This window comes from Nerophis ophidion, linkage group LG09 (assembly GCF_033978795.1).
Source record: "Nerophis ophidion isolate RoL-2023_Sa linkage group LG09, RoL_Noph_v1.0, whole genome shotgun sequence".
NCBI lineage: Eukaryota > Metazoa > Chordata > Actinopteri > Syngnathiformes > Syngnathidae > Nerophis > Nerophis ophidion.
This window is the reverse complement of record NC_084619.1, coordinates 5376041-5399440: the sequence shown is the minus strand read 5'-3', so window position 1 is coordinate 5399440 and position 23400 is coordinate 5376041. Positions and strand designations below refer to the sequence as shown.

The following is a 23400-nucleotide window of genomic DNA, read 5'->3' as shown; positions in this document are numbered from 1 at the left end:
GTGGAGGGGGTCCGGTCCGATAACCATGGATGAAGTACTGGCTGTCCAGAGTCGAGACCCAGGATGGACCGCTCGTCAAGACCCAGGATGGACTGCTCGCCTGTATCGGTTGGGGACATCTCTACGCTGCTGATCCGCCTCCGCTTGAGATGGTTTCCTGTGGACGGGACTCTCGCTGCTGTCTTGGATCCGCTTTGAACTGAACTCTTGCGGCTGTGTTGGAGCCACTATGGATTGAACTTTCACAGTATCATGTTAGACCCGCTCGACATCCATTGATTTCGGTCCCCTAGAGGGGGGGGGGGGGGGGTTGCCCACATCTGAGGTCCTCTCCAAGGTTTCTCATAGTCAGCATTGTCACTGGCGTCCCACTGGGTGTGAATTCTCCCTGCCCACTGGGTGTGAGTTTTCCTTGCCCTTTTGTGGGTTCTTCCGAGGATGTCGTAGTCGTAATGATTTGTGCAGTCCTTTGAGACATTTGTGATTTGGGGCTATATAAATAAACGTTGATTGATTGATTGATAGTGGCGTGTGACGCAAAGACGCAATTTTTTGACGCGGTGACGCAATCAACCAACGTGCAGTGTTAAATTTAAATTGTTTTACACATAGTTAGTTTCCTTCTTTTTATTCTGAAGCTGAAGTACCGTTGTTGACAAATCTGTTCTGGCCTGGGATATGTTGTGTACCTGTATAAGTGTATGAGGTTACAAGCACACACTTATTGAGATTTAGTGGGGCCTCTGTTTACATTATTAGCCTGTTGTGTAGGCTACCTGTATAAGTGTATGAGGTTACAAGCACACACTTAATTGAGATTTACTTGAGCCTTCTGTTTACATTATTAGCATATCTACTGTGGCTAAGCAGACTTTTGCCAAAAGGACAATAATTCATTTGTTGTGGGTTTATCCACTTTAATGCACTTTATTTTTTTTTTTGGAATGCATGTTTTGTTTGAAGGCCTAATATAAATGAAAAACTGTGCTTTTTTTTTGAAAAGCAAAGGCTACTGGAATATTAAAAAATGTCAATATTCAAAAAAGATTTACTTTATTTGAAAAACATGTCTAAAAATTGATTCTAGACTATTTATGCAATATAAAAAAGTTGTGAAAAACTGCATTTATTATCCGGTATTTGGTATTCGGCCTTTGGCTAAGCGCTCAAATTTTATTCGGTTTCATTCAAATTTTCATTTCGGTGCATCCCTAATAAAAACAGCAAATTAATAAAAATGTAAGTGAATTAAATTTTTCTCTTTTTTGATGGGTCCATTGCTAGGAGCTGACCGCTAAAAACAATTCAATTACATGGCAGCAGAAGGCGGTGACATACATTTCCATGGACAATATATTCAAATGTGTTTATATTTTCCTATGACAAGAACCCCAAAAAGGGATTAAGCGGTAGAAAATGGATGGATGGATAGATGGAAGATCCCAAAACTCTCCAAAATAACAACTGCTAAATTCAAATGAACAAACTATCCATCCATTCATCCATTTTTCTACCGCTTATTCCCTTTTGGGGTGGCGAGGGGCGCTGGCGCCTATCTCAGCTACAATCGGGCGGAAGGCGGGGTACACCCTGGACAAGTCGCCACCTCATCGCAGGGCCAACACAGATAGACAGACAACATTCACACACTAGGGCCAATTTAGTGTTGCCAATCAACCTATCCCCAGGTGCATGTCTTTGGAAGTGGGAGGAAGCCGGAGTACCCGGAGGGAACCCACGCAGTCACGGGGAGAACATGCAAACTCCACACAGAAAGATCCCGAGCCTGGATTTGAACCCAGGACTGCAGGAACTTCGTATTGTGAGGCAGACGCACTAACCCCTCTGCCACCGTGAAGCCCCATGAACACTAACCCTAACAAACTAAATAAAATGAAATACAATAGATCAAGTAACCATTATTTGTTGACATTCGGTTTCAAAGCCAAAGGAAGCCACGGCGGAGGCATGAAAGACCCCTGGTCTAGTTTATCCATAAAAGTAGATAACAAAATCATCCAGTCACGGAATTTGGATATCAGAAGTGTGTGGGTGGGATCAATATAACAGCCTTTGAATGGAGAACAAGACTCCTTTTGTTGGGATTTCCTAGGTCCTACTTGTTGGTGAATCACATCGTGCGTGCTGTCAATCATTGGCAAGTAGGCACACCTAGGAAGCCAATCAATGAGCTTATGGCCGGTGTAAAGGAATACTGTAAGCCAGGGGTCACCAACGCGGTGCCCGCGGGCACCAGGTAGCCCGTAAGGACCAGATGAGTCGCCCGCTGGCCTGTTCTAAAAATAGCTCAAATAGCAGCACTTACCAGTGAGCTGCCTCTATTTTTTAAATTGTATTTATTTACTAGCAAGCTGGTCTCGCTTTGCTCGACATTTTTAATTCTAAGAGAGACAAAACTCAAATAGAATTTGAAAATCCAAGAAAATATTTTAAAGACTTGGTCTTCACTAGTTTAAATAAATTCATTAATTTTTTTTACTTTGCTTCTTATAACTTTCCGAAAGACAATTTTAGAGAAAAAATACAACCTTAAAAATGAGTTTAGGATTTTTAAACACATATACCTTTTTACCTTTTAAATTCCTTCCTCTTCTTTCCTGACAATTTAAATCAATGTTCAAGTAAATGTATTTTTTTTTTATTGCAAAGAATTAAAAAAATACATTTTTATTTAATTCTTTATTTTAGCTTCTGTTTTTTCGACAAAGAATATTTGTGAAATATTTCTTCAAAATTATGATTCAAATTCAAAAACATTATTCTGGAAAATCTAGAAATTCTGTAGAATCAAATTTAAATCTTATTTCAAAGTCTTTAGAATTTCTTTTAAAATTTTTGTTCTGGAAAAGCTAGAAGAAATAATGATTCGTCTTTGTTAGAAATATAGCTTGGTCAAATTTGTTATATATTCTAACAAAGTGCAAATTTTAACCTATTTAAAACCTGTCATCAAAATTCTAAAATTAATCTTAATCAGGAAAAAATACTAATGATGTTCCATAAATTCTTTTTTAAATTTTTTCAAAAAGATTCGAATTAGCTACTTTTTCTCCTCATTTTTTTTCGGTTGAATTTTGAATTTTAAAGAGTCGAAATTGAAGATAAACTATGTTTCGAAATTGTATTTGAATTTTCTCCGTGTCTTCTCCTCTTTTAAACTGTTCAATTAAGTGTTTTTTTTCATCATTTATTCTCTACAAAAAACCTTCCGTAAAAGGAAAAAAATTGTATGACGTAATGACAGACAGAAATACGCACTTTTTTATATACCGGATATATAGTGAAGTGAATTATATTTATATAGCGCTTTTCTCAAGTGACTCAAAGCGCTTTACATAGTGAAACCCAATATCTAAGTTACATTTAAACCAGTGTGGGTGGCACTGGGAGTAAAGTGTCTTGCCCAAGGACACAACGGCAGTGACTAGGATGGCGGAAGCGGGAATTGAACCTGCAACCCTCAAGTTGCTGGCACGCCCGCTCTACCAACCGAGCTATGCCGCCGGGGTAAATAGATATATTTATTAAAGGTAAATTGAGCAAATTGGCTATTTCTGGAAATTTATTTAGGTGTGTATCAAACTGGTAGCCCTAAGCTATAGCCTAAGCAGCCCTTTATTTCCGCCTGACACTATTGTTTGACTTGACTCCCTTAAATATCTTTGCACTAATATCTCTCCAAACTACGAAGCCAGAACACTACTGCTCGGTTTGGGCTTTGAAAATGTTGGTATTGTCGAAAGAGATATTAAAACAATTAAAAAAGAACATAAAAAAATGCATTACTGTATTTGATCAGCCATCAAATGTAAATTGTTTCTATATTTTTTTCAGACCTGTTTTGCCAAAAACAAAATAGCATTGTGATATTGGACTGATATGTATGTAAATAGACTATTCAATAAATATCGTACCAGAGAGGCACTATTGTGTAAAACTAGCCAAAACCATTAGCGTTTACCTCTACTTCCTGTTCCAGTGTCAAGTCTCTCTCCAGGCTGACAGCAACCATCTCATTGGTGACGGGAAACTTCTCAGGAATTTTGTTACATTTTTGAATGACGACGGGATTGCAGCCATTCAGGAATTGGTAGCCAAACATGAAGTCTTCTTTCCAGTGTTGCATCACATACTCTGTATCAAACAGACATTTTAGTAATGCTGATATTCTACGCCAGGGGTGCCCACACTTTTTCTGCAGGCGAGCTACTTTTCAATTGACCAACTCGAGGGGATCTACCTCATTTATATATATCATTTATATTTATTTATTTATGAAAGAGACATTTTTGTAAACAAGTTAAATGTGTTTAATGATAATACAAGCATGTGTAACACATATAGATGTCTTTCTTTCACAAAGACAAGAATATAAGTTGGTGTATTACCTGATTCTGATGACTTGCATTGATTGGAATCAGACAGTAATGATGATAACGCCCACATTTTCAAATGGAGGAGAAAAAAAGTTGTCCTTTCTGTACAATACCACATGAAAGTGGTTGGTTTTTGGCATCTAATTCATCCAGCTTCCATACACTTTACAAGAAAAACATTGGCGGCAAATTCCGTAGCTTGCTTGATTGACATTCACGGCACCCGAGGGTCTTGTGAGATGACGCTGGCTGCTGCCAGTTCATTATTATGAAAAAATGACAGAGAGGAAGGCGAGAAACACTTTTTATTTCAACAGACTTTCGCTTCCGTCAAAACTCTAAAGGCCGACTGCACATTTCCTATCTTCACAATAAAAGCCCTGCTTCATGCTGCCTGCGCTAACAAAATAAGAGTCTCAGAAAGCTGGCGTGCACATCACTTGTGCACGCCAGCTTTCCGAGACTCTGTATTTAGTTAGCGCAGGCAGCATGAAGCAGGGCTTTTATTGTGAAGATAGGAAATGTGCAGTCGGCCTTTAGAGTTTTGACGGAAGGTACGGCGCGAGAGTCTGTTGAAATAAAAAGTGTTTCTCGCCTTCCTCTCGGTCATATTTTCATAATAATGATCTTGCAGCAGCCAGCGTCATCTCACAAGACCCTCCGGTACCGTGAATGTCATTTAAGTGACGTCTTGGTGAAGATTGATGATCACTCATTTTTAGGTCTATTTTTTTTAAAAGCCTGGCTGGAGATCGACTGACACACCCCCCGCGGTCGACTGGTAGCTCGCCATCGACGTAATGGGCACCCCTGCTCTACGCCATGTTTCATATTTGAAGACAAATCTGCAAACTACATCACCAAGCTGTCCCCACATCCTGACAGTTATATCTAACAAATGTTTCGATTTATCGCCGGCCGTTTGTCAAGATCACATGGTTCCATTTTGGTAGCAAATAACAAATTCAAACCAGAGTGGATGACTACCTGTGCATCTTACAACATCGCTACTTAATTAATTATCTTGTGTCCTGTTATGATTAGCATGCACTTTGGATTTGGTGTTTTATTTTTCACCCTCCGAAGAGCGTCTTTTAAGGCCACTCTGCAAACTTCAAAGCCAAGCTCCCCCCACACCTTACAGGGAAAACTCACAAATTAAGCAATTTATCAACAACCATTTGTCTGGTACACACCAGGGGTCACCAACGCAGTGCCAGCAGGCACCAGGTAGCCCGTAAGGACCAGATGAGTCGCCCGCTGGCCTGTTCTAAAAATAGCTCAAATAGCAGCACTTACCAGTGAGCTGCCTCTATTTTTAAAATGTTATTTATTTACTAGCAAGCTGGTCTCACTTTGCTCGACATTTTTAATTCTAAGAGAGACAAAACTCAAATAGAATTTAAAGACTTGGTATTCACTTGTTTAATTAAATTCTTTTTTTTTTTTTTTTACTTAGCTTCTTATAACTTTCAGAAAGACAATTTTAGAGAAAAAACACAACCTTAAAAATGATTTGAGTATTTTTACCTTTTAAATTCATTCCTTTTCTTTCCTGACAATTTAAATCAATGTTCAAGTATTTTTTTAGTGTAAAGAATAATAAATACATTTTAATTTAATTCTTCATTTTAGCTTCTGTTTTTTCAACGACGAATATTTGTGAAATATTTCTTCAAACGTATTATGTTATAAAATTCAAAAAGATTATTCTGGTAAATCTAGAAAATCTGTGGAATCAAATTTAAATCTTATTTCAAAGTGGATTTTAACCTATTTAAAACATGTCATCAAAATTATAAAATTAATCTTAATCAGGAAAAATTACAAATGATGTTCCATAAATTTATTTTTTCAAAAAGATTTGAATTAGCTAGTTTTTCTCTTCATTTTTTTCGGTTAAATTTTGAATTTTAAAGAGACGAAATTAAAGATAAACTATGTTTCAAAATTTAATTTTCTTTTTTTTTTCGGGTTTTCTCCTCTATTTTTCATCATTTATTCTCTACAAAAAACCTTCCCTAAAAGGAAAAAAAATGTATGACGGAATGACAGACAGAAATACCCATTTTTTTTATTAAAGGTAAATTGAGCAAATTGGCTATTTCTGGCCATTTATTGAAGTGTGTATCAAACTGGTAGCCCTTGGCATTAATCAGTACCCAAGAAGTAGCTCTTGGTTTCAAAAAGGTTGGTGACCCCTGGTCTACAGGATACAATTTCGTGATGATCAGACAAATTCCCTGGGAGGAGTATTTTCAGGTAGCACCTCTGGAAATGGTACAATCCAACTGAAATTGACTACATTTACATTTTCTATGTGTCCTGATTGATTGATTGATACTTTTATTAGTAGATTGCACAGTTCAGTACATATTCCGTACAATTGACCACTAAATGCTAACACCCCAATAAGTTTTTCAACTTGTTTAAGTAGGGGTGCACGGTGACAGATTGTATTATTTTATAACTCTAAAATTACATACAAAAGGGTTTTTGAGCAGTTACATTTTCTGAAATAATAAGAACTGAAGAAGTTCCTTGCGCCTCTGTTTTCAGGCCATGATATGAATGCGTAATAAAAGATTTGAGGCTGACCTGAGATGGTGTTTTTGATTCTCAGAAAGATCCTCTCAAAATCTGCAAAGTCATTCCAGGACGACTGGAACATGTGCATGAAGTGGTTCACAAACAGGTTCTCGATTCTGGAAAGTGATGTTGAATGTCAGTTGAGTTCAAGTCGATCAAAAGCTAACACATGTCTGTTTGTTGTCTTGATTGGACGCTGGAAAACCCGAGGTGTCCAAACTTTTTTCCACACGTAAAAATTCAATAACCCTATCCCCAGATTTCCTCCCGGGGATTAAAAAAGTATTTCTGATTCTGACTCTGATTAACCAAAATAGCCCTTCACAGGATTATTCTAAGAACACAGGCAGATGCCTTTTCCAGGTCTACTTTGATACATTTTTGCAGTAAATATGCTAAACCCAACCAATCCAATGTACTGTAGGTCAGTATATGCCAAGGTATCTGGAAAAAAACATCCCCATCCAAGCAAAATAGTATAATATGTCTAATTTTTCCATCCATTCAACTTTGGCTTATCCAGGGTTTCATTGCAGAGAAGCCCAAGACTTCCCAGGCCAATTAAGACTCTCTAATGTGTTATGGGTCTTCCTGGAGGCCCCCTGTCGGTCGGATGTGCTATAAACCTCCCCAAGGACCTGGGACCCTTTGACCACATGCTTTAAGAATCTGGCTCCTTTCCATTTTCAAGGAGACACACGTGAGTTCCTAAGGATGCCAAGAGTTTCTATACTCTGTTTTGAAATGAGGAACCTCATTTCAGACAGAAATCTTCTCCTTTCAGTGCCTAACCAAAACTCTTTAACATAGATAAGGGTAAGAACATAGATCGACTTTTGGCTCAGCTCACTCTTCATGGACCGATGCAGAGTTGACATCCCTGCAGAGGCCGCACCAATCGATATCATGATCCATCTTTCCCTCACTTGTGAACAAGACCCCAAAGTAATAACTCCTCTACTTGGGGAATCTGGCTCCTTTCCGTTTCGAGGAGACACACATGAGTTCCTAAGGATGCCAAGAATTTCTATACTCTGTTTTGAAATGAGGAACCTCATTTCAGACAGAAATCTTCTCCTTTCAGTGCCTAACCAAAACTGTTTAACACAGATAAGGGTAAGAACATAGATCGACTGGTAAATTGAGAGCCTTGCCTTTCGGCTCAGCTCACTCTTCATGGACCGATGCAGAGTTGACATCACTGCAGAGGCCGCACCAATCGATATCATGATCCATCTTTCCCTCACTTGTGAACAAGACCCCAAAGTAATAACTCCTCTACCTGGGGAATCTGGCTCCTTTCCATTTCGAGGAGACACACATGAGTTCCTAAGGATGCCAAGAGTTTCTATACTCTGTTTTGAAATGAGGAACCTCATTTCAGACAGAAATCTTCTCCTTTCAGTGCCTAACCAAAACTCTTTAACACAGATAAGGGTAAGAACATAAATCGACTTTTGGCTCAGCTCACTCTTCATGGACCGATGCAGAGTTGACATCACTGCAGAGGCCGCACCAATCGATATCATGATCCATCTTTCCCTCACTTGTGAACAAGACCCCAAAGTAATAACTCCTCTACTTGGGGAATCTGGCTCCTTTCCGTTTCGAGGAGACACACATGAGTTCCTAAGGATGCCAAGAGTTTCTATACTCTGTTTTGAAATGAGGAACCTCATTTCAGACAGAAATCTTCTCCTTTCAGTGCCTAACCAAATCTCTTTAACACAGATAAGGGTAAGAACATAGATCGACTTTCGGCTCAGCTCACTCTTCATGGACCGATGCAGAGTTGACATCCTGCAGAGGCCGCACCGATCGATATCATGATCCATATTTCCCTCACTTGTGAACAAGACCCCGAAGTAATAACTCCTCTTCTTGGGGAATCTGGCTCCTTTCCGTTTCGAGGAGACACACATGAGTTCCTAAGGATGCCAAGAGTTTCTATACTCTGTTTTGAAACGAGGAACCTCATTTCAGACAGAAATCTTCTCCTTTCAGTGCCTAACCAAAACTCTTTAACACAGATAAGGGTAAGAACATAGATCGACTGGTAAATTGAGAGCCTTGCCTTTCGGCTCAGCTCACTCTTCATGGACCGATGCAGAGTTGACATCACTGCAGAGGCCGCACCAATCGATATCATGATCCATCTTTCCCTCACTTGTGAACAAGACCCCAAAGTAATAACTCCTCTACTTGTGGAATCTGGCTCCTTTCCATTTTAGAGGAGACACACATGAGTTCCTAAGGATGCCAAGTTTCTATACTCTGTTTTGAAATGAGGAACCTCATTTCAGACAGAAATCTTCTCCTTTCAGTGCCTAACCAAAACTCTTTAACATAGATAAGGGTAAGAACATAAATCGACTTTTGGCTCAGCTCACTCTTCATGGACCGATGCAGAGTTGACATCACTGCAGAGGCCGCACCAATCGATATCATGATCCATCTTTCCCTCACTTGTGAACAAGACCCCAAAGTAATAACTCCTCTACTTGGGGAATCTGGCTCCTTTCCGTTTCGAGGAGACACACATGAGTTCCTAAGGATGCCAAGAGTTTCTATACTCTGTTTTGAAATGAGGAACCTCATTTCAGACAGAAATCTTCTCCTTTCAGTGCCTAACCAAATCTCTTTAACACAGATAAGGGTAAGAACATAGATCGACTTTCGGCTCAGCTCACTCTTCATGGACCGATGCAGAGTTGACATCCTGCAGAGGCCGCACCGATCGATATCATGATCCATATTTCCCTCACTTGTGAACAAGACCCCGAAGTAATAACTCCTCTTCTTGGGGAATCTGGCTCCTTTCCGTTTCGAGGAGACACACATGAGTTCCTAAGGATGCCAAGAGTTTCTATACTCTGTTTTGAAATGAGGAACCTAATTTCAGACAGAAATCTTCTACTTTCAGTGCCTAACCAAAATTCTTTAACATAGATAAGGGTAAGAACATAGATCGACTGGTAAATTGAGAGTCTTGCCTTTCGGCTCAGCTCACTCTTCATGGACCGATGCAGAGTTGACATCACTGCAGAGGCCGCACCAATCGATATCATGATCCATCTTTCCCTCACTTGTGAACAAAACCCCAAAGTAATAACTCCTCTACTTGTGGAAGAATCTCACTCCTGGCCCGGAGCTGGCACTTCAGCCTTTCGTGATCAAGAACCATCGACTCAGACTTGGAGGAACTGATTCCCATCCCGGTTGCTTCAACCGATCTAGTAAGAACTGAAAGATACAGTTTGATGAAGCCAGCAGAATCACATCACTAGACAACCCTGCAGCCAACAAACCGGATTCTTTCAACGCCATGGCTTCACCTAGAAATTCTAAATCACTGCAGCCCTGGCAGAGTCTAAACTTTGTGGAAACAAATCCAACTTAATGGCAGAAATGTGTACCAAGCTCTGGGTCATACGGGGAACAAACCCGCCTGAATCAGTCAGTGCCATACTCCCAACGTAGCCCCTCACAGGATTCCTCTGAGAACCTGGGTGAATGCTTTCCCCAAGTCCACAAATCACACTGGTCTACAGGACATAAACCACACTCTTCGGAAACTCAGAATAGACCGAACCAAAGAGGCTTTTGATTAAACATGCTACTCCAAGTAAGAAGCTGAACTAAAACTGAGAGATCTGGTCTCAGGATGTTGTGTTTTAGCTGTGTTATTGTATGTACCCGGTATTTCTGCCTGTTCTGGCAAGGGCACTCTTGCAAAATGCGATAACAAAACAAAAACATCTCTGCTGATTAAATCCAGATAAAATAGAGACTGTCTGTCTGTAAACATCCACAAGCAACCCAAGAGATCCTCATCCAGACACACAAGGTCATGTCTATTTTACAAGTAATAAGATCCAGGCTCTTTCCTCAGGTTATTGTTTTCACCTTCTCCAAACCGGTTTGGTCTCACAAACAAGATACGTACGCTTTGCTGTAGTTCAATACGAAATCCACTCCTTTCTCACTGTCAAACTGGATGTCCCGTGGCAGATCCTTGTGTCTTTTTGCATCTATGCTCATAGGAAAGCCTGGCTGCCACTCCATCCATCTACAGTGCACGTAAAAAAAAAATCGTTATACGGCGCAATCCGCCAATGAGAGGTAGGAAAATCAGACCACCTGTAGGCTTTTTGCCTCATTTCCAGCTCGTTTCGTCTGTGCTGCTTGACCAGGCTGGTCTTGTCCCACTGAGGCAGGTGAGCTAAAAAGAAATAACGACTTTGTGACAGAATGTTTCAGATCGTTACCGAGCTTTGTGATTGGCATCTACCCCGTCCATCCCGCAGCACCACTTCCTTGTCGCCCACCAGCCAGCGGTAACACGGGAACTCCACATAGTCTCCACCTGGGGTCTTCACGGCGATGTACCTGCAGTACCAGTCGTCCTGCACCCAGTATTTCCTCTTCTCCAGCTTCACCAACACAAGCTCACCCAGGTTCTCCTCCATGCTCACCAGGTAGGAGTCCACCTGACGACAGTGAAATGTTTTTAAAATGTCCAAAACAACCAAAACCAAAACAACCAAAACCAATGACGACAGTGAAATGTTTTTAAAATGTCCAAAACAACCAAAACCAAAACAACCAAAACCAATGAAATTGTTCACCCAGGTTCTCCTCCATGCTCACCAGGTAGGAGTCCACCTGACGACGGTGAAATGTTTTGAAAATGTCCAAAACAACCAAAACCAAAACAACCAAAACCAATGACGACAGTGAAATGTTTTTAAAATGTCCAAAACAACCAAAACCAATGAAATTGTTCACCCAGGTTCTCCTCCATGCTCACCAGGTAGGAGTCCATCTGACGACAGTGAAATGTTTTGAAAATGTCCAAAACAACCAAAACCAAAACAACCAAAACCAATGAAATTGTTCACCCAGGTTCTCCTCCATGCTCACCAGGTAGGAGTCCACCTGACGACAGTGAAATGTTTTGAAAATGTCCAAAACAACCAAAACCAAAACAACCAAAACCAATGACGACAGTGAAATGTTTTTAAAATGTCCAAAACAACCAAAACCAAAACAACCAAAACCAATGAAATTGTTCACCCAGGTTCTCCTCCATGCTCACCAGGTAGGAGTCCACCTGACGACAGTGAAATGTTTTGAAAATGTCCAAAACAACCAAAACCAAAACAACCAAAACCAATGACGACAGTGAAATGTTTTTAAAATGTCCAAAACAACCAAAACCAATGAAATTGTTCACCCAGGTTCTCCTCCATGCTCACCAGGTAGGAGTCCACCTGACGACAGTGAAACGTTTTTAAAATGTCCAAAACAACCAAAACCAAAACAACCAAAACCAATGACGACAGTGAAATGTTTTTAAAATGTCCAAAACAACCAAAACCAAAACAACCAAAACCAATGAAATTGTTCACCCAGGTTCTCCTCCATGCTCACCAGGTAGGAGTCCACCTGACGACAGTGAAATGTTTTGAAAATGTCCAAAACAACCAAAACCAAAACAACCAAAACCATTGACGACAGTGAAATGTTTTTAAAATGTCCAAAACAACCAAAACCAAAACAACCAAAACCAATGACGACAGTGAAATGTTTTTAAAATGTCCAAAACAACCAAAACCAATGAAATTGTTCACCCAGGTTCTCCTCCATGCTCACCAGGTAGGAGTCCACCTGACGACAGTGAAATGTTTTGAAAATGTCCAAAACAACCAAAACCAATGACGACAGTGAAATGTTTTTAAAATGTCCAAAACAACCAAAACCAAAACAACCAAAACCAATGACGACAGTGAAATGTTTTTAAAATGTCCAAAACAACCAAAACCAATGACGACAGTGAAATGTTTTTAAAATGTCCAAAACAACCAAAACCAAAACAACCAAAACCAATGAAATTGTTCACCCAGGTTCTCCTCCATGGTCACCAGGTAGCAGTCCACCTGACGACAGTGAAATGTTTTTAAAATGTCCAAAACAACCAAAACCAAAACAACCAAAACCAATGACGACAGTGAAATGTTTTTAAAATGTCCAAAACAACCAAAACCAAAACAACCAAAACCAATGACGACAGTGAAATGTTTTTAAAATGTCCAAAACAACCAAAACCAAAACAACCAAAACCAATGACGACAGTGAAATGTTTTTAAAATATCCAAAACAACCAAAACCAAAACAACCAAAACCAATGACGACAGTGAAATGTTTTTAAAATGTCCAAAACAACCAAAACCAAAACAACCAAAACCAATGACGACAGTGAAATGTTTTTAAAATGTCCAAAACCACCAAAACCAAAACAACCAAAACCAATGAAATTGTTCACCCAGGTTCTCCTCCATGCTCACCAGGTAGGAGTCCACCTGACGACAGTGAAATGTTTTGAAAATGTCCAAAACAACCAAAACCAAAACAACCAAAACCAATGACGACAGTGAAATGTTTTTAAAATGTCCAAAACCACCAAAACCAAAACAACCAAAACCAATGAAATTGTTCACCCAGGTTCTCCTCCATGCTCACCAGGTAGGAGTCCACCTGACGACAGTGAAATGTTTTGAAAATGTCCAAAACAACCAAAACCAAAACAACCAAAACCAATGACGACAGTGAAATGTTTTTAAAATGTCCAAAACAACCAAAACCAAAACAACCAAAACCAATGACGACAGTGAAATGTTTTTAAAATGTCCAAAACAACCAAAACCAAAACAACCAAAACCAATGAAATTGTTCACCCAGGTTCTCCTCCATGGTCACCAGGTAGGAGTCCACCTGACAACAGTGAAATGTTTTTAAAATGTCCAAAACAACCAAAACCAAAACAACCAAAACCAATGAAATTGTTCACCCAGGTTCTCCTCCATGCTCACCAGGTAGGAGTCCACCTGACGACAGTGAAATGTTTTGAAAATGTCCAAAACAACCAAAACCAATGACGACAGTGAAATGTTTTTAAAATGTCCAAAAGAACCAAAACCAATGACGACAGTGAAATGTTTTTAAAATGTCCAAAACAACCAAAACCAATGAAATTGTTCACCCAGGTTCTCCTCCATGGTCACCAGGTAGGAGTCCACCTGACGACAGTGAAATGTTTTGAAAATGTCCAAAACAACCAGAACCAAAACAACCAAAACCAATGACGACAGTGAAATGTTTTTAAAATGTCCAAAACAACCAAAACCAAAACAACCAAAACCAATGAAATTGTTCACCCAGGTTCTCCTCCATGCTCACCAGGTAGGAGTCCACCTGACGACAGTGAAATGTTTTGAAAATGTCCAAAACAACCAAAACCAAAACAACCAAAACCAATGACGACAGTGAAATGTTTTTAAAATGTCCAAAACAACCAAAACCAAAACAACCAAAACCAATGAAATTGTTCACCCAGGTTCTCCTCCATGCTCACCAGGTAGGAGTCCACCTGACGACAGTGAAATGTTTTGAAAATGTCCAAAACAACCAAAACCAAAACAACCAAAACCAATGACGACAGTGAAATGTTTTGAAAATGTCCAAAACAACCAAAACCAAAACAACCAAAACCAATGACGACAGTGAAATGTTTTTAAAATGTCCAAAACAACCAAAACCAAAACAACCAAAACCAATGAAATTGTTCGCCCAGGTTCTCCTCCATGCTCACCAGGTAGGAGTCCACCTGACGACAGTGAAATGTTTTTAAAATGTCCAAAACAACCAAAACCAGTGAAATTGCCACATTGTGTAAATCAGGGGTGTCGAACTCAAATACAGAGTGGGACAACATTTTAAAAGGTTGAACAAATTAACCTTTTTAATAAATAAATAAATAAACGGGTTGTACTTGTATAGCGCTTTTCTACCTTCAAGGTACTCAAAGCGCTTTGACACTACTTCCACATTTACCCATTCACACACACATTCACACACTGATGGAGGGAGCTGCCATGCAAGGCGCTAACCAGCACCCATCAGGAGCAAGGGTGAAGTGTCTTGCTCAGGACACAACGGACGTGACGAGGTTGGTACTAGGTGGGGATCGAACCAGGGACCCTCGGGTTGCGCACGGCCACTTTCTCCCACTGCGCCCAAAAACAGGTTTTGCATTAAATATTGAACAAGCAAGGCTTATATAACTTTAGTGACATTCAAAATCTAGTTTCAAATAATAATAATAATAATAAAAAAAAATATCAATGGCATATCAAATAAAATGTAAATAAAAATGCCTTTTTTTTCTATTTGCAATCTTCTGAGGTGTGTGAAGTGAATTATATTTATATAGCGCTTTTCTCTAATGACTCAAAGCGCTTTACATAGTGAAACCCAATATCTAAGTTACATTTAAAGCAGTGTGGGTGGCACTGGGAGCAGGTGGGTAAAGTGTCTTGCCCAAGGACACAACGGCAGTGACTGGGATGGCGGAAGCGGGAATTGAACCTGCAACCCTCAAATTGCTGGCACGGCCGCTCTACCAACCGAGCTATACCGGTAAATATCGTTTTTTTTCCACGGGCTAATAATAAATGTGAAAATAAAATAACAAATAATGAATGAACTAAACATTCAAGCCTTGAAGTAGCGAGAGAAAATGCGTGAATAAAACATTAATTATTGGTCAGTTTGCTGGAAGTTTCCCGGAAGAGTTAGTGCTGCAAGAGGTTCTGGGTATTTGCTCTGTTGTGTTACGGTGCATATGTTCACCCGAAATGTGTTTGTCATTCTTGTTTGGTGTGGGTTCACAGTGTGGCGCGTATTTGTAACAGTGCTAAAATTGTTTATACGGCCACCCTCAGTGTGACCTGTATGGCTGTTGACCAAGTATGCTTTGCATTCACTTGTGCGTGTGTGTGTGTAAAAGCCACAAATATTATGTGACACGCTGTTAGTATGGAGGAAGAGCGGACGTGACGACAGGTTGTAGAGAACGCTAAAGGCAGTGCCTTAAATGCACGCCCTTAATATAGTTGTCCAGGTGGAAATCGGTAGAAATTCGTGAGAATGGTTGAGGCACTGAACGTCGGGAGTCTACCGGGAAAATTAGGAGGGTTGGCAAGTATGAGTATTAGCGGTGAATGCGGTGTTACAGCGACACAAACACTGTATAACACCGGCGGGCCAGCTCTAATGCTACACTAATATTCCCTCAAGGGCCAAATTAAATTACACGGCGGGCCAGAGTTTGACATCCATGGTGTAAATTGTAAATAAAAACAGAATACTATGTTTTGCAACTCCTTTTCAACCTAAATTCAACTAAAAAGACTGCAAAGACAAGATATTTAACATTCCAACTAGGGCTGAGCGATATGGCTTTTTATTAACGTCTCAATATTTTTGGGCCATGTCACGATATACGATATTTATCGCAATATTTTGCCTCAGCCTTGAATGAACACTTGACACATATAATCACAGCAGTATGATGATTCTATGTGTCTGCATTAAAACATTCTTCTTCATACTGCATTAACATATGCTACTTTTAAACTTTCATGCAGAGAGGGAAATCACACCTAAGTCAATTTAGCAAAACTGTATTTATGAAACAGTTATTAAGCAGTGGCACAAACATTCATGTCATTTCAAAACAGAAAGTGCAAGATTGTCAGAGACATTTTAAAAGAAGCTATTAGTGCACTTTTGTGCATGATGTCACCAAGATGACGGATCAAAACAACACTAAATTAAAGTGCACTTTTTGTACAGACCGCCACTACAATAGTTAAAAACAAATAAAGTGCACTTTTGTGCATAATGTCACACAAGATTATTTCAATAACTGTGAAATAAAAATGAGCTGCATACTAGGAAATTAAATAGAGCAGGGGTGCCCATTACGTCGACGGCGAGCTACCAGTCGACCGCGGGGGGTGTGTCAGTCGATCTCCAGCCAGGCTTTTAAAAAAAATAGACCTAAAAATGAGTGATCATCAATCTTCACCAAGACGTCACTTAAATGACATTCACGGTACCGGAGGGTCTTGTGAGATGACGCTGGCTGCTGCAAGATCATTATTATGAAAATATGACCGAGAGGAAGGCGAGAAACACTTTTTATTTCAACAGACTCTCGCGCCGTACCTTCCGTCAAAACTCTAAAGGCCGACTGCACATTTCCTATCTTCACAATAAAAGCCCTGCTTCATGCTGCCTGCGCTAACTAAATACAGAGTCTCGGAAAACTGGCGTGCACAAGCGATCCCTCAGAAAGCTGGCGTGCACATCACTTGTGCACGCCAGCTTTCCGAGACTCTTATTTTGTTAGCGCAAGCAGCATGAAGCAGGGCTTTTATTGTGAAGATAGGAAATGTGCAGTCGGCCTTTAGAGTTTTGACGGAAGGGACGGCGCGAGAGTCTGTTGAAATAAAAAGTGTTTCTGGCCTTCCTCTCTGTCATTTTTTCATAATAATGAACTGGCAGCAGCCAGCGTCATCTCACAAGACCCTCGGGTGCCGTGAATGTCAATCAAGCAAGCTACGGAATTTGCCGCCAATGTTTTTCTTGTAAAGTGTATGGAAGCTGGATGAATTAGATGCCAAAAAACAACCACTTTCATGTGGTATTGTACAGAAAGGACAACTTTTTTTCTCCTCCATTTGAAAATGTGGGCGTTATCATCATTACTGTCTGATTCCAATCAATGCAAGTCATCAGAATCAGGTAATACACCAACTTATATTCTTGTCTTTGTGAAAGAAAGACATCTATATGTGTTACACATGCTTGTATTATCATTAAACACATTTAACTTGTTTACAAAAATGTCTCTTTCATAAATAAATAAATACAAATGATATATATAAATGAGGTAGATCCCCTCGAGTTGGTCAATTGAAAAGTAGCTCGCCTGCAGAAAAAGTGTGGGCACCCCTGAAATAGAGTATGTCCTTCGTTCTGGGGTAGGTTCCTGCGTGTTGCGATCCGCTTCCCGGACTACATCCTTAGTGTGACACTTGTGTGGCATTGTGGTTCTTCCAGGGATGCGTCGAAGCGATGAACACAACAAGGTAAGTTATAAATGGATTTATTAAATAATAAAAAGGCTAGGAACAAACACACTGGTGTAAAGAGAAGGTAAACAAAAGACGCTAGCGTGAAAGCTAGGATAAAAACACTAGGAAACTAAAACTAGGCTTTAGAGCACAAACGAGAAAACCATTCATCAGTATGAAAACTGGAATAAACAAGTGGCATAGCATGAGAGCTAGTGAGAAAATACATACAGTAGAATGATGAGAGTCGTCACGGTTGCACGTAGGCAAATTAGGATCCGAGGATGAATAACGAAAAGGGGCGAGTTTAAATAAGGGAGGTGATTAGAAGAAAACAGGTGTGCGTAGATAACAAGGGGCAGGTGAACTAATGAGCTACCGTGGTGACAGACTAAACAGGAAATAAAGACGTTAAACAACAGGGTGATACTAAAATGGAACATTAAACCAGAATATTTACAGATCCGAGCAGCCGATCGCAACCTTTTTGTCTGAGAGAGCCAAAAAGCCAAATATTTTAAAATGTATTTCCGTAAGAGCCGTAAAATATTTTTTTTAACCCTGAACACAACTAAACGCGTGCATTTTTAAGTAAGACTAACCTTTCTAGAGTATAATAGGTCTCTTATTCTTTGTAATAACATTGTTATTCTGAAGCTAACTGTGGAGGGGGCGTGGCCTGCGGGCCTGCAGCGAAGCGGGGTGTTGCCAGGACCGGCCTCGAAATCAGCGACAGGTGCGTAGATGGCCCACCTGGGCCTTGTTACCTAATCACCTGTCGCTATGTTATAAGCAGCAGCCAGGAGGAGAGACGGGGTTGGTGCTGGAGCCAGAGCGCGAGCAAGAACGCAAGAGAAAAAGACAATTGCTGGAAAGCAACTGAGAGACTTATTGAAAAATGAAACAATACTGTAACCCTGAAACAGGCTCTCATGTCGGTTCTTGGTGGTCTGAAGAACCCCCAGGAGGGCAAGCCCCACACTAACCAATAATAAATAAATAACTTCTTACCATCAACGCAACTTCTTGAAGAGGTGCGGTAGAAAACGGATGGATGGATTAAAAATGCACGAGGATGTTTTATATTTTGAACATCATTTTTAACACTGTGATTACAAGTGGAATTATTCATTATTTATCGTGTTAAGCAGAGTCAGCTCAAATTTACCTGAGAGCCGAATGCAGTCATCAAAAGAGCCACATCTGGTTTAGGTGGGGATAGGTTGATTGGCAACACTAAAAATTGGCCCTAGTGTGTGAATGTGAGTGTGAATGTTGTCTGTCTATCTGTGTTGGCCCTGCGATGAGGTGGCGACTTGTCCAGGGTGTACCCTGCCTTCCGCCCGATTGTAGCTAAGATAGGCGCCAGCGCCCCCGCGACCCCAAAAGGGAATAAGCGGTAGAAAATGGATGGATCGATCATAATTTGCTTTGTGGCATCTATCAACAATATACAATGTTTTTTTAGATAGTTTTGCATATATAGACCTACATTGTATTGGTTTTAGTGTCTTAGTGTCTTAGGGGCGGTATAGCTCGGTTGGTAGAGTGGCCGTGCCAGCAACTTGAGGGTTCCTGGTTCGATCCCCGCTTCCGCCATCCTAGTCACTGCCGTTGTGTCCTTGGGCAAGATACTTCACCCACCTGCTCGCGGTACTGTTGCGTTCTGACCAGATCTTCTGCCGGTCACCCCCCCAGGTTCGTTAGATGACACATAAGCTGGTTTTGAATGAATCCCAGACAGAGTAGCTCATTTTGATATTTTTAATCCAAAGCTTTGGGAGACCATCTATGTCCAACACATTCAATTCGCATCGCCCTAGTTGATCTGACAACAATACATAGCGAATACCCTTATCTATTGTCTTGCTCAGCTGGAGCTATCCTTCATTCTGATCACAAGGTCGTCTACAGTGTACCAGCGGTCAGGAGATAGGGAAAAGCTAAACAGGGTACTAGATAGAAGACTAGCTATTTCAAATATCACTCCGAAACAAAAGAAATAACTTTAAAATATGGATTTATGTAGATATCTATCTCCGTCAATACCACCCACACTGGTTTAAATGGAACTTAGATATTGGGTTTCACAATGTAAAAAAAATATGTAAAATATAATTCACTTCACTTTTTTTGACGCACAAAATGTTTCCAAGCGGCCCCTGCATTTCTCAAATGTTCTGTGTTTCTCTCTAAACTCTGGACGGCTTTTTTAATGTTTGCATGTTGTCCTGGTCACTTACCGCTCCCCTCTCAAAGTCGTTGTACAAAGGTTTGTCCAGCAGGGTCCTCTCGCTGCAGCTCTCGCTGCCCACCAGTGTGACGTAGATGTAGTCGTCGGTCCCTGCAAACCACTGGCTGCCTGTGGCCACAGTCACCGTGTACTGGGACGGCATTTTTTGGGGTCGTGACGCTGGCTGCAAATAAAAGAAATAACAATAATAATAGAAACACTCTCTCCAGAATTCCGTAGTGCTTGTCACCCATCAAAGTGTGGTGGCAGTTTCCTTGTACTTCTCACTTTTTCAGATGTCCTCACTTGTCTTTCACAAGAATGTGTAACCTAAAGCAAAGGTGGGAGGCGCGCGACATCGGCAGTGACACTCCCCTTTTTTTTTTTTTTTTTTTTTTTTTTTGCAAAGTGTTATGGATTTAGGTTGAATTCACACCGAATAAAATTTCCCAGTCAAATGTGCATGCAGCGGTGCACAATGCCTGCTGGTGTGCTGCACATTATGTGGCATGCATGCAAATACTTCACGCCACAACCACTCTTTTTTTGTGTGTCTTTTGCTTCGCCGGGCTGGAGACAAGGGTAGTAAAGTAGTTTAACGACAGGCTTTTCCCTCCGGGGAAATGCAAACACATCCATGCGGTGACATAGGAAACATCCGTAAAAGCAAGAGTGATGTTAATATATCACTTGCTTTTCAAGTAAGGTCGGAAATGTGTTTTTGTTTTTTAACATGAAACATTAAATGACCATGCAAGGCAATGACGTAAAGACTGGCCTGCTAGGTCTGTTACTGTAAGTACTGTATTTAGATGTAAATATAAACAGAATACAATGATTTGCAAATCATTTTCAACCCATATTCAGTTGAATATGCTACAAAGACAACATATTTGATGTTCAAACTCATAAACATTTGTATTTTTTAGGCAAGTAATCATTAACTTTAGAATTTGAGGCCAGCAACACGTGAAAAAAGAAGTTGGGAAAGGTGGCAGTAAATACTGATAAAACTGAGGAATGCTCATCAAACACTTATTTGGAGAATCCCACAGGTGTGCAGGCTAATTGGGAACAGGTGGGTGCCATGATTGGGTATAAAAGCAGCTTCCATGAAATGCTAAGTAATTCACAAACAAGGGTGGAGTGATTGTCACCAATTTGTAAGCAAATTGTCGAACAGTTTTAGAACAACATTTCTCAACGAGCTATTGCAAGGAATTTGGGGATTTTACCAAGTCATCAAAAGTTTCAGAGCATCTGGAGAAATCACTGCATGTAGGCGATGATATTACGGACCTTTGATCCCTCGGGCGGTGGTGCATCAAAAACCGACATCAGTGTGTAAAGGATATCACCACATGGGCTCAGGAACACTTCATAAAACCACTGTCAGTAACTACAGTTGGTCGCTACACCTTTTCAGCAGGCGAGCTACTTTTCAAATGACCGGGTGAATCTACCTCATCTGCATATGTGTGTGAATATATATATACAAACCCCGTTTTCATATGAGTTGGGAAATTGTGTTAGGTGTAAATATAAACAGAATACAATGATTTGCAAATCATTTTCGACCCATATTCAGTTGAATATGCTACAAAGACAACATATTTGATGTTCAAACTGATAAACATTTATTTTTTTGGCACATAATCATTAACTTTAGAATTTGAGGCCAGCAACATGTGAAAAAAGAAGTTGGGAAAGGTGGCAATAAATACTGATAAAACTGAGGAATGCTCATCAAACACTTATTTGGAGCATCCCACAGGTGTGCAGGCTAATTGGGAACAGGTGGGTGCCATGATTGGGTATAAAAGCAGCTTCCATGAAAAGCTAAGTAATTGACGAACAAGGATGGGGCGAGGGTCACCACTTTGTAAGCAAATTGTCGAACAGTTTTAGAACAACATTTCTCAACAAGCTATTTTAAGGAATTTAGGGATTTTACCAAGTCATCAAAAGTTTCAGAGAATCTGGAGAAATCACTGCACGTAAGCGATGGTATTACGGACCTTTGATCCCTCGGGCGGTGGTGCATCAAAAACCGACATCAGTGTGTAAAGGATATCACCACATGGGCTCAGGAACACTTCATAAAACCACTGTCAGTAACTACAGTTGGTCGCTACACCTTTTCAGCAGGCGAGTTACTTTTCAAATGACCAGGTGAATCTACCTCATCCGCATATGTGTGTGAATATATATATACAAACCCCGTTTTCATATGAGTTGGGAAATTGTGTTAGATGTAAATATAAACAGAATACAATGATTTGCAAATCATTTTCAACCCATATTCAGTTAAATATGCTACAAAGACAAGATATTTCATGTTCAAACTGATAAACATTTATTTTTTTGCAAATAATCTTTAACTTTAGAATTTGAGGCCAGCAACACGTGAAAAAAGAAGTTGGGAAAGGTGGCAAAAAATACTGATAAAGTTGAGGAATGCTCATCAAACACTTATATGGAACATCTCACAGGTGTGCAGGCTAATTGGGAACAGGTGGGTGCCATGATTGGGTATAAAAGCAGCTTCCATGAAATGCTAAGTAATTCACAAACAAGGATGGGGCGAGGGTCACCACTTTGTAAGCAAATTGTCGAACAGTTTTAGAACAACATTTCTCAACGAGCTATTGCAAGAAATTTAGGGACTTTACCAAGTCATCAAAAGTTTCAGAGAATCTGGAGAAATCACTGCACGTAAGCGATGATATTACGGACCTTTGATCCCTCGGGCGGTGGTGCATCAAAAACCGACATCAGTGTGTAAAGGATATCACCACATGGTTCTCAGGAACACTTCATAAAACCACTGTCAGTAACTACAGTTGGTCGCTACACCTTTTCAGCAGGCGAGCTACTTTTCAAATGACCGGGTGAATCTACCTCATCTGCATATGTGTGTGAATATATATATATACAAACCCCGTTTCCATATGAGTTGGGAAATTGTGTTAGATGTAAATATAAACAGAATACAATGATTTGCAAATCATTTTCAACCCATATTCAGTTGAATATGCTACAAAGACAACATATTTGATGTTCAAACTGATAAACATTTATTTTTTTGGCACATAATCATTAACTTTAGAATTTGAGGCCAGCAACACGTGAAAAAAGAAGTTGGGAAAGGTGGCAACAAATACTGATAAAACTGAGGAATGGTCATCAAACACTTATT

The 23400-nt window shown here is 40.2% G+C and overlaps 1 protein-coding gene across 3 annotated transcripts in view; it reads right to left on the bottom strand.

Annotated features, from left to right (window-relative positions):
- alox5a (arachidonate 5-lipoxygenase a) overlaps positions 1 to 20576 on the bottom strand; it is a 37938-nt gene extending 17362 nt beyond the window's left edge. Inside the window, exons 1-7 of one of the 3 annotated variants that reach the window (XM_061910131.1) lie at positions 20490 to 20576; positions 20212 to 20385; positions 11278 to 11476; positions 11127 to 11208; positions 10933 to 11055; positions 6996 to 7102; positions 3983 to 4155 (exon numbers count right to left, since the gene is read on the bottom strand). In XM_061910131.1, the coding sequence (XP_061766115.1) occupies positions 3983 to 4155; positions 6996 to 7102; positions 10933 to 11055; positions 11127 to 11208; positions 11278 to 11476; positions 20212 to 20364 (837 nt within the window). In that variant the 5' untranslated portion in view covers positions 20365 to 20385; positions 20490 to 20576. Of the gene's footprint in view, positions 1 to 3982; positions 4156 to 6995; positions 7103 to 10932; positions 11056 to 11126; positions 11209 to 11277; positions 11477 to 20211 lie in introns of all 3 variants that reach the window. The other 2 variants (XM_061910132.1, XM_061910130.1) reach the window with 2 other exon arrangements.
- Between the last annotated feature and the right edge of the window lie 2824 nt (positions 20577 to 23400).